Source organism: Columba livia, chromosome 22 (assembly GCF_036013475.1).
Source record: "Columba livia isolate bColLiv1 breed racing homer chromosome 22, bColLiv1.pat.W.v2, whole genome shotgun sequence".
NCBI lineage: Eukaryota > Metazoa > Chordata > Aves > Columbiformes > Columbidae > Columba > Columba livia.
Genome location: NC_088623.1, coordinates 2,135,935 through 2,151,895, shown reverse-complemented (window position 1 = coordinate 2,151,895; position 15,961 = coordinate 2,135,935). Strand labels below are relative to the sequence as shown.

Here is a 15,961-nt window from a genome sequence, read left to right as displayed (position 1 = left end):
TCACCCCTCACACTCCCCCGGTCTTTGTTTTCATCTCAGAGACCTTTTGAGCTGAAGGTCATTTCCTCCTTATTTAAGACCCTTTAGTGTTTTTTTCCTCTGTGGATTTGCACATTTTCCCTCAAACCCAGGAAAGCTGTTAGTATAAAAACCATCCTTCAGCAAGGAGTCTGTTCCCCACTGCAGGAAAAGCTGCCACCTCTTCCTCAGTTTGAATGAGGTCCTGCTGGGCTGTTTGGCAGCACAAATCACTAATCTCTCATGGTTTGAGATCTTTGCCGCTATGGAGCGTTTAGCTCATGTTTCCCCTGATGTTCCTCCTGTTTTTTCATTTTTACCATAATCCAAACCTATCACTCCCAAGCAGGCAACGGCCAATCCAGAGCCCATCATCTTGTACATGAAGTCATGCTGGATTTTTCCCTCTGTGTCTTCATACTCCCCCAAGCATCCCCTGCCATTTTAACCCCAAACCCCAAGCCCTGCAAGATTTTTCTGAACGTCTGCATCATCAGCCTGAAAACACAAGAATTATCAGTAGAGTTTGTTTATCTCACCATCAGTTCTTATCTGCTAATTGATTATTTACCTCTACTTGGACTTTCCCTCTTAGCAGTGGCTGATCTAAAGGTCTTTGCTTCTTGAAATCTTATCTGCCAGGTCACCCTTATCCACCAGCTCATTGACGCTTCGGTGAATGCCAGTCACTTTGTGAAATCTATTCCCTTTGTGAAAACTTATATTTTCACCTCACTGAGGTCATCACCAAAGCCCAGACCCAACTTCAGGTCCAGGAAGCTGAAGGTGATGAAATTAGGCAGGGTCTTGGGTCCGTGCTCAGGGGAACCAGTCTGACATTTATCCTACGCACCAGGCGGCCGTATCTGCTGTCCCAGATCTACGACGGGAGAGCAAAGCTCTGAGCTGGCGCCCAGAGGAGTTGTGCCACAGGGCTCTACCGTGTGTAAAACCACATTTCTCTGCAGGTTCCCCTTTGCCCGGGGGTGGCTTTCCAGCCGCTGCACGGGAGGGCTCTGCTGGCAGAGCTGCATCTCTATCAGATCTTCATCTGATGCAGATCAGCAGAAGACACACATTTATACCCACTAAGGAGCCAGACCAGTATCAGCAGGGTTAGTTTTATTTTTCCCTTGGGAACAGTGTCCTGCGTCTCATCCCTAGGCAGAGAGTCTGTTTCTCTGGCTACAGGGCAGTGCAGATCTCCCAATTTCCACCACCAGGCTGTAATTAGGGCATTCCTCAGCCTCCCTGTGGGGCCCAGCACTGAACCCGCCACCTCCACCCGTGCCCATCCCCAGCATCAACCAGGGCTCAGCTGCTCCCTGGGCTCCATGGGCTCATCCCTGTTGCTGCCAAAGGAGCGGAGTCACCAGCATCATCAGCTTCCCCAGCAGGTTGGGCCATGGGGCTCGATGGCCAGGAATGTGGATTTTCACCCTGGCTCAGGTGCCACCCCACAACTGCAGCACTCACCAAGGTCCCACCAGCAAACCTTGTAGGAACCTCGGCTCCCCACTGCACACAAAGGTCTCCCTGGTGCTCTGCAGGCACTGGGATGGTCCAGGGCTGTCCATCCCCAGCCACAATTCCCTCAGCTTTCAGGAAGATGTGTGCAATGCGCTAGAGAATGATAGCACGGAGATAGCTCTGCTGTGAGAAGAAAGCCAGAAAATGTCTGAGACTGATGTGTGTTGCTCAGAAACTGAACAAAACCCAACCATGGACTCGTGCTTTCTGCAGGAAGGTAATATACATTGGCCAAACTGCCTTATACCTAGCTACAAGAGCTAGACAAATCCTGGTTCAGAAATGCCACCATGGTGCCCCATAGATTCTACAGTGTCCTTCATGTTCCCATTTTCCTCTGCAGGTCTCATCTTATTAGATGCCATCTGCTGTGATGCCCCATCTCTACTGATGCAGAACCATGGGCATCCCCAGAAGTGGTGGCAGAGGAGACTTTTCAGGCCATGGATAGAATGTGTGACTAATTGCCAGCAGCTGTATGACAGACTGCATCCCTGATAGCATGTGAAATTAGTTGCAATTAGTGAGAAATCCCCTCTAACACGAGCAGTGGGAGGGCACAGCAAGGGAAGGTGGACAAGGTGGATGTACCTGCTCAAGCCAAGCACTCTACTCCAACCCAGCCCCGCTCCTCCCCGGGCTGTAAGACCCCAGCCTGGAGGGCAGCAGGAGGGGAATACAGGGGTGAAGAAACCCATTTCTCCCCAGTTTATACTGCAAGGGACACACAGGACGGCAGTGACAACCCTTGGGGTGGTGGGTGGTGTGCTACAACCCTCCCAAGTGGTGCGATGGTCCCAGGTCACCTCCTGTGCAGCTACAGCCACAGGGTTTGATCTGGCACTGAGAGCACCGTGGATGGGATAAACTTTACCCTTTCCTACACTGGGGCTGCCTATTGCTGCTAATCCTCCTCCCCTTCCTCCCTTTGCAGGTCCAGCCACCTGCCGAGCTGCAAATACGCTCAGGGAAATATTTGGGCATGATTCAGTCGTCTCCAGCCATGGCTGATTAGCAAGGAGGTTGTAGAGCATCTCAGGAAAGGAAGGGACCATCTTACAGACAACTAGGAGGGACATTTTTGAAAGGCCATGTCAGGCCAAGCCCTTTGCATCTCCCTCACTGTAGTTTTGCCAGAAAAAAAAACCTTTTCAGTAGAAAATCATTGGATTGATTAGTATTTTTTTCTACTGTTCAATTTAAATGATGTTGGCAACTTCAGGCTTCCAGCGCTTTGCTTTGGGGGCTCTTGGCTGCAATGGAGCAGCGTGGCAGAGGGCAGGGACAGGGCTCTGCTCCGTTTGAAGAGACAGGACTGGCTTTTGCATTTCTTCTGGAAATAAATACAATTTCATAAGCGACTGTTCCAGCATCAGCTTCTCTCCCTTATAGGAGCCTTGCAAGTCCCTCATTTGGGCTGAATTTTCAGTAAAAAGGGATTACCATAGAGTTCCCTTCTAATTCAGAGAGAAGTCAAGATTATTGTCACCTAGGAGGGAAGCAATGGTGGGACTGCAGAGCTGGCTCAGGACAAGAGAAGCTGGGAATATCCTGGGACAAGAGGCTCAAGCTGCCCAGAGCCACGGAAGCAGCTCCGGAGCGGAGGTGGAGGAGAAGACTTGGCTCCCCATCCCCTGCTCCAACCCGGAGAGCTCTGTGCTCAGAGCAGACACACGCATTTTCCCCTTGGGATTCAACCCCTGCAAGCACATGGGGTTTTTTCTGTGTTTCTAATAAAGCTGCAATCCATAAAACTTCATTTCCCCGTGACTGATCAATGTGATTTTTCACTGTAGAAGGATGAAAGCAAGACATGGTGACTGGGGAGTGTCGTACTTTGAAGAAGTAGGGGAACTTGCAGAACAAAGAGTTTTGGGATGAGGTTTTTCTTCCCCCCGCTAATCTAAAACACAAGGCAGCCACGCAGACTCAGCTCCAGCCTGTGATGAGTGCGTGTGGGCTCTGCTGATACACCCGGCTGCTCGCACTGGGGCTGCAGAGACGTGCCGCTGCCCCAGAGGTTTTGCTCTACAGCAGTTTCGGTGTCTCGGTGCACAGGGTCTGTCGATGAGCTGGGCACAGGCTGGATTCTCAGCATCGACAGAGCCTGGTCCCACAGACCCATCGCCCATCTTGCCTTTCTTCTCACTCCCAGCCCTCCCTGCACCACAAACACCACCCCTTTTTTCTTTTTTTAATTACCAAATTACCATAATTGCACTAAGCTCAGAGCAACCGTTCTCAACCTGGAGTCAGCTTGCCATTTTCTGTTCCATGTCTGAAGAAGCCTTTGTTTCCATGAAACCTCTCTGCATTTTCCAGCTATACCAGTTGGTCAGGTAGCAGTGATTACCTCTCCCTCCACACCTTTCTTCCTCTGCCAGGATCACTGCTGAGTGTGTGAGTTCCCTCTGGGGATAGCAAGATCCCAGGACGCTGCCTCGGCAGAGCTCCTGCAAGCTTGGAGGTGCGAGATCACCACCAAAACCTTTTACCTTTAGTGGTGGGATCTTGCCATGTGTGATTTCTGATCACAGAACCATAGAATGGTTTGGGTTGGAAGGACCTCCCCAGCTTCCCCAGTGCCCCCCTGCCATGAGCAGGGACATCTTCACCAGCTCAGGTTGCTCAGAGCCCCGTCCAGCCTGGCCTGGGATGTCTCCAGGGATGGTTCATCCACCACCTCTCTGGCCAACCTGGGCCAGGCTCTCACCCCCCTCAGGGACAACAATTTCTTCCTCATGTCCATCCTTAGCCTCCCTCCTTTAGTTTAAAACCATCACCCCTAGTTCTATCCGAAACACTGCTTGAATTAAGCCTTGAAATGGGGCTGTCCCACATCCCATGGCTCTGGTGCCTGTGATGGGGCAGCCAGTGGGACAGCTGGTGCCTGGGTGAAAAAGCTCTGAAGGTTTTTCCAAACCCAGAGGAGCAGAAGGGGTTGGGGGAGCTGGTGAACCGTCATCTCCACAGCAAGACCCAAACCTTGCTACATTTGGGGCTGGTGAATTGCTGCAGGGGCTGTGGTGCAGGGGAGGGGAGAGGGACTCTGCGTGGGGCTGGGGGTCTCAGTAGAGCTTGTGGGCCACTGGGAACAACCAGGGGGACAAGAAGGGATGAGCCCAAACCAATTGTGATCCCAGGGGACAGCATGGGGACATCACAGGGTGGCAGGAAAGGTCCCCACGGGGCTGTGGGCCAGCACCATCCCCTGGCCAGTGCTCCCACAGTGACAAGCCCACGCAGCGCTCTGCCCGGGACACCGTCCTTTAATACACATGCAGCCGCGCGGGTACATCTCAGGCTGCACCCGCCAGGGAATGGGGAAGAGGGGGGACCAGCAGCTGCCCCCGGGGTCTCTGTGCAGTGGCAGGAGGGGACAGCTGGACGGTGGCCTCCTGGAGACAGTCTGGCCTGTTCAGGTGACACCGGGGGGCCACTGTGCTGGGGCAGTGCAGGAGCAGGGCTGGTGGCAGAGCTGACAGAAAGAAGCTTGGATCTCCTTCCCACACAGTCGTCCATATGTTTCATCTCGGTGGTGAATTCAGGGTGAGAGGCAAAGCACACAAGGGACAGCCAGGAACAGGGAGGCAGCGGGGGGGGGTGGCTCTTCGTCCCCATGGTCCTGTGGGAAAGAAACAGAGCAGAGCAGTGGGGCAGAAGAGGAGATTTTGGGTGCTGAAAGCTGGAGCCAGTGATGCCCAAAATGTGTAGGGTGAGTGTGAGGTGGGGACATGCGGGACAGGCACCTGTCATGTGTGGGGTGGGAGATGGGGCAGCTGGTGCCTTTTCTGCAATGGGGGTCCAGGGTGAAGAAGGGGGATGCTGCAGGGGGCACAGGGCATCACAGGGGAAGAGGACAGTCCCCTACCTTTCACTGGCCGGTTGGGGACTTGGCAGCATCGAACATCTTCTTTCTCCCCTCCATCCCTGACATGGCCTCCACATTCTTGCGCCAGTCGCCCACTTCTACGGGGCGCTCCTGTGGGGAGGGATGGGGACACAGGTTGCAACAGCCATGTGAGAGGGTGACCAGCAGCTCCATACTGTCCCATCCCATTCCACAGAGCACTTGGCCTGGCATGCAGGCAGCGGGAGGAAGGCAGCTGCCCTCTTACAAACACCCTCTATCTCTGACCCAGCCCCACCATGTGCCACTGTGTGGGAAGCTGGCCAAGAGATGGGAAACAGTGGTCCGATCTCCTCAGGGAATCATAGAATCACAGGATGGTTTGGGTTGGAAGGACCTTCCCAGCTCCCCCAGTTCCCCCTGCCATGAGCAGGGACATCTTCACCAGCTCAGGTTGCTCAGAGCCCCGTCCAGCCTGGCCTGGGATGTCTCCAGGGATGGTTCAGCCACCACCTCTCTGGCCAACCTGGGCCAGGCTCTCACCACCCTCAGGACCAACAATTTCTTCCTCATGTCCAGCCTGAATCTCCCTCCTTTAGTTTAAAACCATCACCCCTTGTCCTGTCGCAACAGCCCCTGCTCAAAAGTCTGTCCCCATCTTTGTCATGGGCCCCTTTTAAGTCCAGAAAGGCCGCAATAAGGTCTCCCCGGAGCTTCTCTTCTCCAGCTGAACACCCCAGCTCTCCCAGCCTGTCCTCCCAGCAGAGCTGTTCCAGCCTCGGATCATTCCTGTGGCTCCTCTGGCCTCTCTCCAGCAGCTCCATGTGTGTCCTGTGCTGAGGACCCAGAGCTGGATGTCTGAATTCATGTGGATCCCCCCCCGCCAAAGCCTGTCTAAATTTCATTAATGTAATAGGCACAAAAATCCCAGAAAATCTCTTTAGGAAGAAGAAATCACCACATTGGACTTACTCTGGATTTACACCAGCACACCGGGGCAAACACAAGCAAAACCACTTTCTGCATAGATGCCCCAGCCCATATAAAACCCATCTCCACCTTCTCCAAGCATCTGGAGGACACTGGGGTTGCTGGTGTGACGGTGAGAGCCTGGCAGCCGCTTCCAGAGCAGCAAGGGGAGATGACGGCAGCTCTGGGATCAGGCCCAGGTGTCTGCTCTGCCAACCCACAAGCATTCATAGATTACAAGCCATGCCCCAAAATCATCTCACGACATCTAATATAAACTCAGATCTATTCACCACCTGGTGTTGAGGACTGTAAACACAGTTTTCTATCCAAAGGACTGAAAACATGCTATACTAACAACAGGGGAGGGAAACAAAAACAGGAAAAATAATTGCAAATTGTGATTCTCATCCCACCTACTGAGCTGGGACCAAAGGCTAAAACCTTGGTTTTGGGGGAAGCCCTACAAAACTGGCACAACTCTTCACGTTGGGGTGCCTGCACACCCCAGGCAGGTTCGAGCATCATTCTCTAGCTCTGGTATTGAGACTTTCCCCTCAACATGTCTCTGCAAACCTGATGTGACCTGGGCCATTTATCTCAAGCCAAGCATGCTTACCAGGCTTGTTCTGCCTTATCTAATCTGGGTCTGGGAGTTTCTTGGGTGTTTTCTGGGTGTGATTGCATTGAATTGGAACTCTTCTGGTTCCCTAGAAGACCAGAAGCTGAACTCTCTGCAATCACAGCTTGACAGACAGGCCAAGGGACCCCCACCCAAAAGACCCCTGGGTGCTCTGGGAGACAAAAGCATCGTGGCCGCAGTGCTAAATCTCACTTGTTATCATCCACCGGTCACCTGGCCCAGTCCAACTGCTCCCAGGTGGTCCCACAGCATCCCACAATGGCAGTACCTCACAAGGATTATTTCTGAGGCTTACAAGGGATGAGCAGAACCCATGCAGGCTTCACAGGGGACCTTGGAGAATGTGGGCAAGGGCATCCCTAGGAGGTGTCTCCATCTCTGGCCTCTAGAAGAGTCACCCACCTTCTCTGTGTCCTCCTTCTTGACAGACTTCAGGTTGGCTCTCAGGTCCATGGAGACCTTGTGCTTGGAGCCCAGCAGAGCCCTCAGCATAGCATCAGCAGAGACGCGGACTCGCCGCAGCGGAGGGCGTTTGAACTTTCCTCTCAGATCAAGCACCTTGATTTTCAGATCCTTAATCTGCAGGGTGAGGAAAGGAGGAGGAGTGGGAAGTCACTGCATGGCTGCCTTGCACACAAAGCTCCTGTGTGAAGCAGGAGTCTCTGGCAAGACGGAGCGCCAGAGGGCTCTGTACATCTCCTGCAGCCATGGGGACCTTCTTCACCAACTGTCCCTCTGAGCACAGACCTGTTGTCACTGCCTTGCCCCAGCCTGCTGGAGTGGCAGCTGTACCATGAGAAGGTACAAGGGATGATCAGAATGAGGAGGCTTCCTCTGGACCCAGTGGACAGTTTGAATTCCCTGAGACAGGGATGAACCTTGTGCTGAGTGACACCTTGGAGAGCAAACACCAACCCTTAGATAACCCTGGTGCAAGCCCTACATCCAAGCTCAGCCCAGCCCATGACAGACCCCCACGGAGGCCCCAGTTACCATGTGGGAGGGAGTTAACAGAGGAGTGAACAGCCCATCCTGTCTCCTACCTCCCGAGTGTTATGGTTGCATTTTGCTTCAATGTCGTATCTCTCTTCATCCACAATTTCAACCTTCTCATGCAGCTCCCTGCACAGGTCCTGGGGGCCAAGCACAACAGCAGAGCAGTGAGCGATGCTCCTCCACGCTCCCAAGGAGCTCACTCCACCCTCGGCCCTGGGAGATACCTGGAGCTGGCTCAAGGAAAGGCCATTGGTGTGCAGCGGTGTGACCCGCTCAGCCAAGTATCTTTCCTTCTCCGCTTGCTTGTCCACGATCTCCTGCTCCCACTCCTCCTTTGCTTTTGCCAGCATCAAACTCTACAAACACAGGTAAATGGCAGAAGCATGAACATATGGGCTCCTCTGTTCCCCCGAGACTCCTTGTGCAACATGTGTGGGATGGGACAACCCTGCCTGCCTCCCTGCTGCAGCTGTCCTCCCAAAACTGCCGTGCTGCTGCAACACACATCAAAAAATCCCGACACCTTTCGTGTGGTGGCCCCGCAGGCAGGGACACAGCATGGCCAGAGGTGCCACAGGGCTGCGGTGGTCCCGATGGGTGCTGACATCGGCACTTTCTTTGCATCACTTTGCTCTGCTGTGGCAATAAATGATTCTCCCAAGCCACAACGTGGGGAGCTCTCAAGCTTGTGCTGCAGAGCTGCTGGTACACAAACTCGAGGCTGTGGCTTTAGAGTTGAAGGCATTGGAGTTTCTCCCCACCTTAAAGTGGAGACGAGGGGAGGTTTGTTTGGTGTGTGGGCCATGAAGACCACATGAGTGAGGATTTCTGAGAAACAAGAGGTGGGAACAAGAGCTGCCCATCCTTCTGCCACTCCCCATCAATGTCCCACCAACCACGCACCTCAGCCCCGGCTCCTTTTCCCCAGCAAGACAAACCCCAGGGAGTTTCCAGCCCTCAGGACTCACCTTCAACAAGAGTTTGCGTGAGGCTGTGATCTTGGATTTTCTCTAGAGGAAAGGGCAGAAAAACATAAACCCCTTGAAAACAAACCCACAGCAAACACAGAGCAGCATGGAGGTTGCTCCCGAAAGGAAAAGCACTTACCTCCCTGCATGCAGGAATTCAGGATGGAGCAGTAAGGAACAAGAGAAGAGAACAAGGCACCAGTGAATAAGAGTCAAAAAGAGGTGACAGTCAAGAAAAGCATTTCATGTGACTTATAGATACATAGAATAATTTTGGTTGGAAAAGACCCTCAAGATCATTGAGTCCAACTGTCCCCCACCCCTGGCACTGCCCCATGTCCTGAGAACCTCATGTCCGTCTGTCCAACCCTCCAGGGATGGTGACTCCAGCACTGCCCTGGGCAGCCTGTTCCAATGCCCCACAGCCCTTTGAGGAAGAAATTGTCCCCAGATCCAACCTCAACCTCCCCTGGCGCAACTTGAGGCCGTTTCCTCTGCTCCTGGTGCTTGTTCCCGGGGAGCAGAGCCCAACCCCCCCTGGCTCCAAGCTCCTTTCAGGCAGTTCAGAGATCAGAAGGTCTCCCCTCGGCTCCTGTTCTCTAGCTGAACCCCGAGCTCCCTCAGCTGCTCCCCATCAAACTAATTCTTTGCAGCTGGTTTCCTTATTTCTCTATCTAATAGTCATCATCTGCAGGTGAGCCGGGTCTGAGATTATGTGCTCTCCGGAAATGCAGTGGGCACTCACAGCTATGGCTCAGAAAGCCAAAGCGCCACTGAAAATGCTGCACAAGAGCTGTCACAGTGCCTGTAGTGCCAGTCCCAGTGGGGTCCCTGAGGTTCGCGTCACAACATCCTCATTCACACCTTCCTCACGCATCCTCACGCAGGATGCTCGGACCCTGTTCAGGTTTGCAGGGCTGGGGTATCTCAGTGCCATTGCTTGATGAAAGCCCTGCAGGGTGATTTCTCCCTTCTGTTCACACTGAGCAATATGTTATATTTGTACAATGTACTATGAAAACCCTCATGGCAAAACAAGTGCTGCCCACCTCAGATCCTGATTTTGGTATCTATGAAAGCCCCGGGTTTGAATTGGGACATTGAAATGGCTAACAATTTTTATTTAAAAACAGGTTTTTGCAAGGCGAACAGCACAGATATCTGGTTCGTGGGCTGCTCTCCCAGCTAAACCCCCCCAAAAAATATACAAGCTCAGCCGGCACGAGCAGCCCAGCTGAGGATTTAGCCAAATCCAGGGGAAACTCGTGCTACTTACGGCTCCGGCATCGCGGTGTTACACTGTTCACCTGCAAGAAAAAGGGAAAGAAGCTGAAAGAAAGGAGCAAATCCCAAATGCACCCAAACCCAGGAAGCGGCAGCGGGAAGTTCCCGAGGTCCGGTGCTGCCCCGTGCTGTCGGCGCAGGGAAGCGACTCCGCAACTTCACCGTGAAACACCGAGATGAACCGCACCGCTCCGAGGAATCCTGATTTGGGGCGAGCTCCGACCTGCCGGCAGCCGGCCCTGCAGGACCCGGCTCCTGCTCCCCGGAGGGTTTCCCAAGCTCCGAGCTGCTCCCCGCTGGCTGCATCACCCACCCCAGCCGGGGGCAAGCGTGGCTGGGAAGAGCACAACAAATGGGGCGCCTTGGGTTGTGTTGGCTCGGGGAGTCCCGTCCCGCAGCTCCCTGTGGACAATGGCAAAGGCGGTGGGGCCAAAATCCATCTCGGGAGAGACAGAGGGAGGGGCAACAAGCCCCTGCCAAGCGGCTGAGCATTTGCCTTTCACATCAGCATCCCTGGTGAAATACGGTTTCATATTTTACATTTTATGTGTAACCTTATGCCCTGGCAGCTGCTTCCAAACGCGCTGCCCCGCCAGCTTCCCCTCCCTGCTGCTAACACTGCCCTCTCCTGCCAAGGAGCTGGGGCACCGCGCAAGCCTGAGTAGTACAAAACTAATGTTATATTTCAGGAAGAAACAGTGTTTTCCAGCTGTGAGTTTAGTCCTTAGAATGGAAATGGCAAAGTTGGGATTTTTTTGCCTCTATCTCTTTACATCCCCCTTAAACCCAAGAGATTCCTCCTGGGGGAAAGAAAACATTCTTGTCTCAAACAGCCTCTCCCAGGAGCCCGTCCCGAGCAAATCGTGCAGCTCCCAGCTCCATTCGCTCATCCCTGTCCCCTCCCCGTGTCCCTCGCTGCCTGGCCAGAGCCGCAGCCTGAAGGAACGGGGCTGATTAGAGAAAAGCCATAGAAACCCATCAGGAATCACCTCCCACAGAGCCCGCCAGATTTCCAGGTTTACAAGCTAAAATCCCAAGAACAGGACTTTTTTCTGCGAGAAGCCACATCGCTCAGATCCAGATGGACCCCCTGGTTTTGCTCTTTTTCAGAGGTTTTTGGAGATCCAACAAACATTCCAGAGAACATGCAGGGAAGCCACTGAGCAGGGCAGGTGGCAGCTGCTCCCCCCAGTTTATTTTGGGGATGGCAGAAAAGCCTTTGGCTCTGTGGATGTGATCAAGGGTTGGGCAAAGCCTCTCGCATCTCCTGCCTTTCGCCATCAAGCGAAGCCCTGGAAGGTGGGTCTGCACCTCGGGCTGACGACCTCTGCCAAGGTCACTCCGTTTTTAGGCCCAGATGTTTCTAAATGAGCTCCCCAAGGGACAGCCAGGACTCAGCTGTGTCGCTACGACGTCCCCAGTGACCCCGTGCAGCCACTTTTGGGCTCCATCTGGATCTGGAGCATCCGCAAGAGGCTTTGCTCTCTGATGGGGATGAGAGGGTCTGGATGAGGTAACTCAGCACTGTTTGCATGCCCCCAGCCATGAAAAGCTTAAAAAGCTTGTTAAACCTTTAGATCACAGAAATCCTCAAAAGAAATAACCCCTAAAATTCAAACAAGGTCAGTCCTGACATCCTTCCCATCCCAGGGGGCCAGAGACATCCCACAGACACAGCCCCAGCTGACACGCTGTCCCCGTGCTCTGCTCGCAGCTCCCTGGTCACACAAGTGACCACGAGCAATCAGGCTGTGACACATGGACAAATGCTCCCCAGAATGGCTCCGTTTGCCAGTTTTTGGAAAAATCAAGCAAATCTCAGCTCTGAAGCCCAGCTGGGAATTTTCATGGTGTTTCTCCCCATTGCAGCCTCAAACATCCTCTCTCCAAGAGCAGAGAACAGCCTCAGGGGGAGAAATGCAGACAAATCCCATGCGGGGGGCTCCTCTCTGCAGACACCAGGTGTCCCACGCCTGTGTCACCACCAGCACACCCGGGGGAGACGGGGGGACACGGGGCAGCGCCTTACCTGTGCTGTGCAGGAGGAGGTGATGGCTGGTCCCCGGAGAGCCGCACACTGCCGGGGGCCGGCGGCGCAGGGGGAGTGTGAAACCACAGCCTGCCTGCAAGTGGTCAGTAAAAATAGCACAAATCCCCTCTTGTGTGCACAAGTCCCGGTGCCCCGTGACGAGCTGCACACACCTGGGGCACACACATCACCCGCGCACGTCGGTGCCCCCGTGATTCATTGCACCCCTGGCCCCCACACACAGACGGTTTGGTGAATTCCTGTGCTGTTTGCATGCGGATCGCCCAGCTTGGCCGGCACTCGCCACCCAGCACTTTGCTCACACGTGTGTGGTGCGTGAGCACGAGATGTGCCGGGTCGGGCTGGCTGTGGTGCGACGGCAACGCCAATGCAGACAGGATGTATTCATCGTGGCGCATCTGCCTCGCTGCTCTTGATGTAAACCAGCATCGGAGGTGCTGGAAAAGCCCTGAGCCTGCGAAGAGGCAGACACTGAGCAGGCAGAACATCTCCTGAAGTTTTTGCTTTCTTTTGCTTTATTCTTTCAGAAAGTCTCAGAAGGGGAGATGGGGGAGTGTGAGCAGCCTGGGGAGATGACATGGTGCTGACCCCCATGGTGCACACATGCTCTGCAATGCTGCAAGCACAAAGTGATGTCCCCACGGGAACACTGGATGAGGGGCCTCCCTGGAGCCACCACAGCCAGGACAAAGCCACCCAGGGCCAGGACAGGGCACATTGTCAAGGGGTGATGCGGTGAAACAGAGACGGGGTTACAGCATCAGGCCAGACAATCGGTTGGGATTAAGGATGGGGCAGTCCCCTCTTTGGGGAGCAGGATGGTCCAGACTCACCCAGTACAGCACAGGGGGTTGAAATGTTCAAGCAGCTTTCAGCCCTCCATAAACCCTGATGTTTTCCCCGTGAAATTCCTGAAAAGCAGCAGGAAAGCTGCCGTCTCACCCCTCTGCACCCCACCGAGCCCCTCGCCCAGTGTCCCCGCCGAGGGAGACTTCACATGGCAGGGCCAGGCAGCACCTGTTCCCTGCGATATTTTTAGGGGCAAGTTTAGGAGCAAACAATTCCCAGCGTGCAGCCCAGCAGGGACAATGCCCGGTATTTTAATCCTGAGACTATTATGGTCACGGAGGGGCACACAGCTGCATGCAAAGGGCAGCTCTCATGGTGGGGAGCAAAGTCACCCCCCCGTGCCACAGAGCAGGGGATGCACGGCCCCTTCCCCAACTCCTTCCCCCACTCCTCCCGCAAACAGCAGCGTCAGTGTCAGTCCCATCCTTGTTTGACATGCCCTAGCCAGGTCCCAGCAAGCACAGGGGAACCCCCCAGCGCCCACACTCCTCGGGTGCCCCTCCAAAGATGTTTCCCCTTTCCTGTCTCCAAGCGCCAGCACCGCCGATCTGTTCCCAGCACCGAGGAGGAGGCGGATTTATACCAGCCCCGTTAGACCTTTATAAGGAAAAAGCCCCCGCGGGGCTGTGCCTCCAGCATCTTTCCTCCTGTCTGCCTTGGGATTGTTTTTGGAGCACAGAGGAGCCAAAATTAGCCCGTGACAAAGGCTCTGCATTCCCTGCAGACGTGCTCCAGGGACCGACCAGCTCCCGCTGCTGCGGGACAAGGGCTGATTTGGATGCCATTTGCTCCAGTCTCAGGTTTCATCCTGTGCTGGGACGAGGAGGAAAGAGCGAGAAAGGGATGGGGCAGCAGGACCACTTGATTTGGGGCTTCGCCGTCCGTTTCAAAGCCTCGGTGCTGACATGGGGGCCCAGCAGCAGCAGGACTGTGAGGAGCCCAGGATCTCTCCATCCCTCTTCTCCAGTCAGCAGAATGAGGACATTTTGGGTCTGCATTCCTGGTTTGCAAACAGTGACGAGCGGTTGTTTCGTTAGGGAAGACTTTGAATGCTCACAGAAGGTGCTGAAGGTGAGGAAGGGTCTCTCAAAGCCAATGGGTCCTTTACGAACAGCACACGCTCCCTGCCTTATGCCATTGGCACATAGAAAAATCTTTATTAAATAAGGAAGAATTATCTACTTTGGGACAATAGAAAGACATTATTAAAATGGAGCTGAGCCACCCACTGAAGAATTTAAGCTTTCCATGGTTTTGCCAAGTGACACATGAAACCTTCCCAATGTTGATCTTGTCAAGTCTTATAAACAAGAGGAGGGTATTTGCTGTTCTGTTAATGTTAATGGGCTGACGTGGTTCAACAGTGATGTCAGTTCAAATATCTTAAAAACCAGCCTCGTTTTCAGCCTCAGGCAAAATATTTCACATTGGGAAAGACTATTCCCAGTAGTCCAAAACTCCAGGCGCAGGCAGGGACCCTGACACACTTGTAAAGACATTTTCAGGATATTTCCAGGCCCTCCCATCTGTCTCCAGGACACTCGATGTGTTTCAGCATCCCCTTCAGCTGCAAGGCTGAGCCATCCCCACGGCCAGGGCAGCCTGGTGACTCCTGCTTGGGGACAGAGGGTGACAGCGCGGTGCTGCCGTGTGCTCAGCTCCGTTGCTGCCGTGTGCTCAGCTCCGTTGCTGCCCTCTGCAGCTCCGGCAACGCTTGGCTGGTATTTTTACTCCTTGGTGTGGTGCCAGATGGGGCGCTGAGCCCCCTCACTTCCCTCCCGGCGGCTCCCGCAGCCCCGTTCCATGGACGCGCCCGTTGCTCACCATCACCTCCATCTCCCTGGGACACCTTCCCCAAGGCACATAATGGGGACATTTAGGATGGCGAATTCCCACACATGTCACCCCTGCGCAGCCTGTGTCCACGCCTGGACCCCCCGCAGCACCCCGAGCTCTACGTTATAAATAATGGCATTTCTTCCTATGCTAAAACTCGAGGACTTTATTGGCAATGGTCAAACCCAGCAGTGGTGGGGGGGTGGCCATGGGGCAGCCCTGAGGGAGCAGGGGCAGGTCCTGGATTCCAAAATGAAATCTGATGATTTAGGAATTATAAATAAGGATGGTCAACAATGCAATAATTTTAGGAGCATCTGCAGGAAGCCAGACACTCGGCCCAAAGCTAATAAATCTACTGCTTACTACAACTATTTCTTGTTTCGTTTTATCTGAGGAAAAATCACCCACGAATTCCACCGATGCTCAGAGGAGGAGCGAGGCACTGCCAGCCCCCCTGTGGGCACGCGGTGGCGGAGGAGGAACGCACAGTCCCACCCGCCAAAACGCATTGGCACCATCACGCTGCAAACGCCCGTCGCGGCAGCGTGACCCCCCAACCTGCACCAGGGGGTCCAGCCAGCCCCAAACTGACCCTGCAGCCAGGGCGGGGTGCTGGGATTGCTGGAATAAAGGGCCCTGCAGCTCCCGCTGCCCCCTCCCCTGTGGCCACCCTGGTGGTGGTGCCAGCCCCAGCACCCGTGGGTGCTGGTAGAGCCGCTGGCCCCAGGGCTGGGGGCACAGGGCAGCCCCATCCTGCACCCCAACACCCTCCAAGCAATGTGGGGGGGTCGATGCTGCACCTCGGGCCTGGGAGCAGCAAATCCGGCTTTTCAGGCTCCTGCCTTTGAACTTGGGAGCTCCAGGGCACCTCGCTGCACTTTGGGGCTCAGCCCCAGCTCTGCTCAGTGTCCCCCAGCACAGGGGTTCCCAGGAGCCAGTCCCTGCTCACAGCGGCAGCCAATGTG

General features: G+C 54.5%; 1 protein-coding gene across 1 annotated transcript; it reads right to left on the bottom strand.

Moving 5' to 3' along the window:
* Window positions 1-4,799: 4,799 nt before the first annotated feature.
* TNNI1 (troponin I1, slow skeletal type) lies at window positions 4,800-10,713 on the bottom strand. The gene is given in 8 exon segments (XM_065038280.1): window positions 4,800-5,173; window positions 5,420-5,530; window positions 7,413-7,589; window positions 8,054-8,143; window positions 8,231-8,362; window positions 8,975-9,016; window positions 10,247-10,281; window positions 10,572-10,713. Coding segments are annotated over 7 exon segments (711 nt in total). The 5' UTR covers window positions 10,699-10,713; the 3' UTR covers window positions 4,800-5,173; window positions 5,420-5,422.
* Between the last annotated feature and the right edge of the window lie 5,248 nt (window positions 10,714-15,961).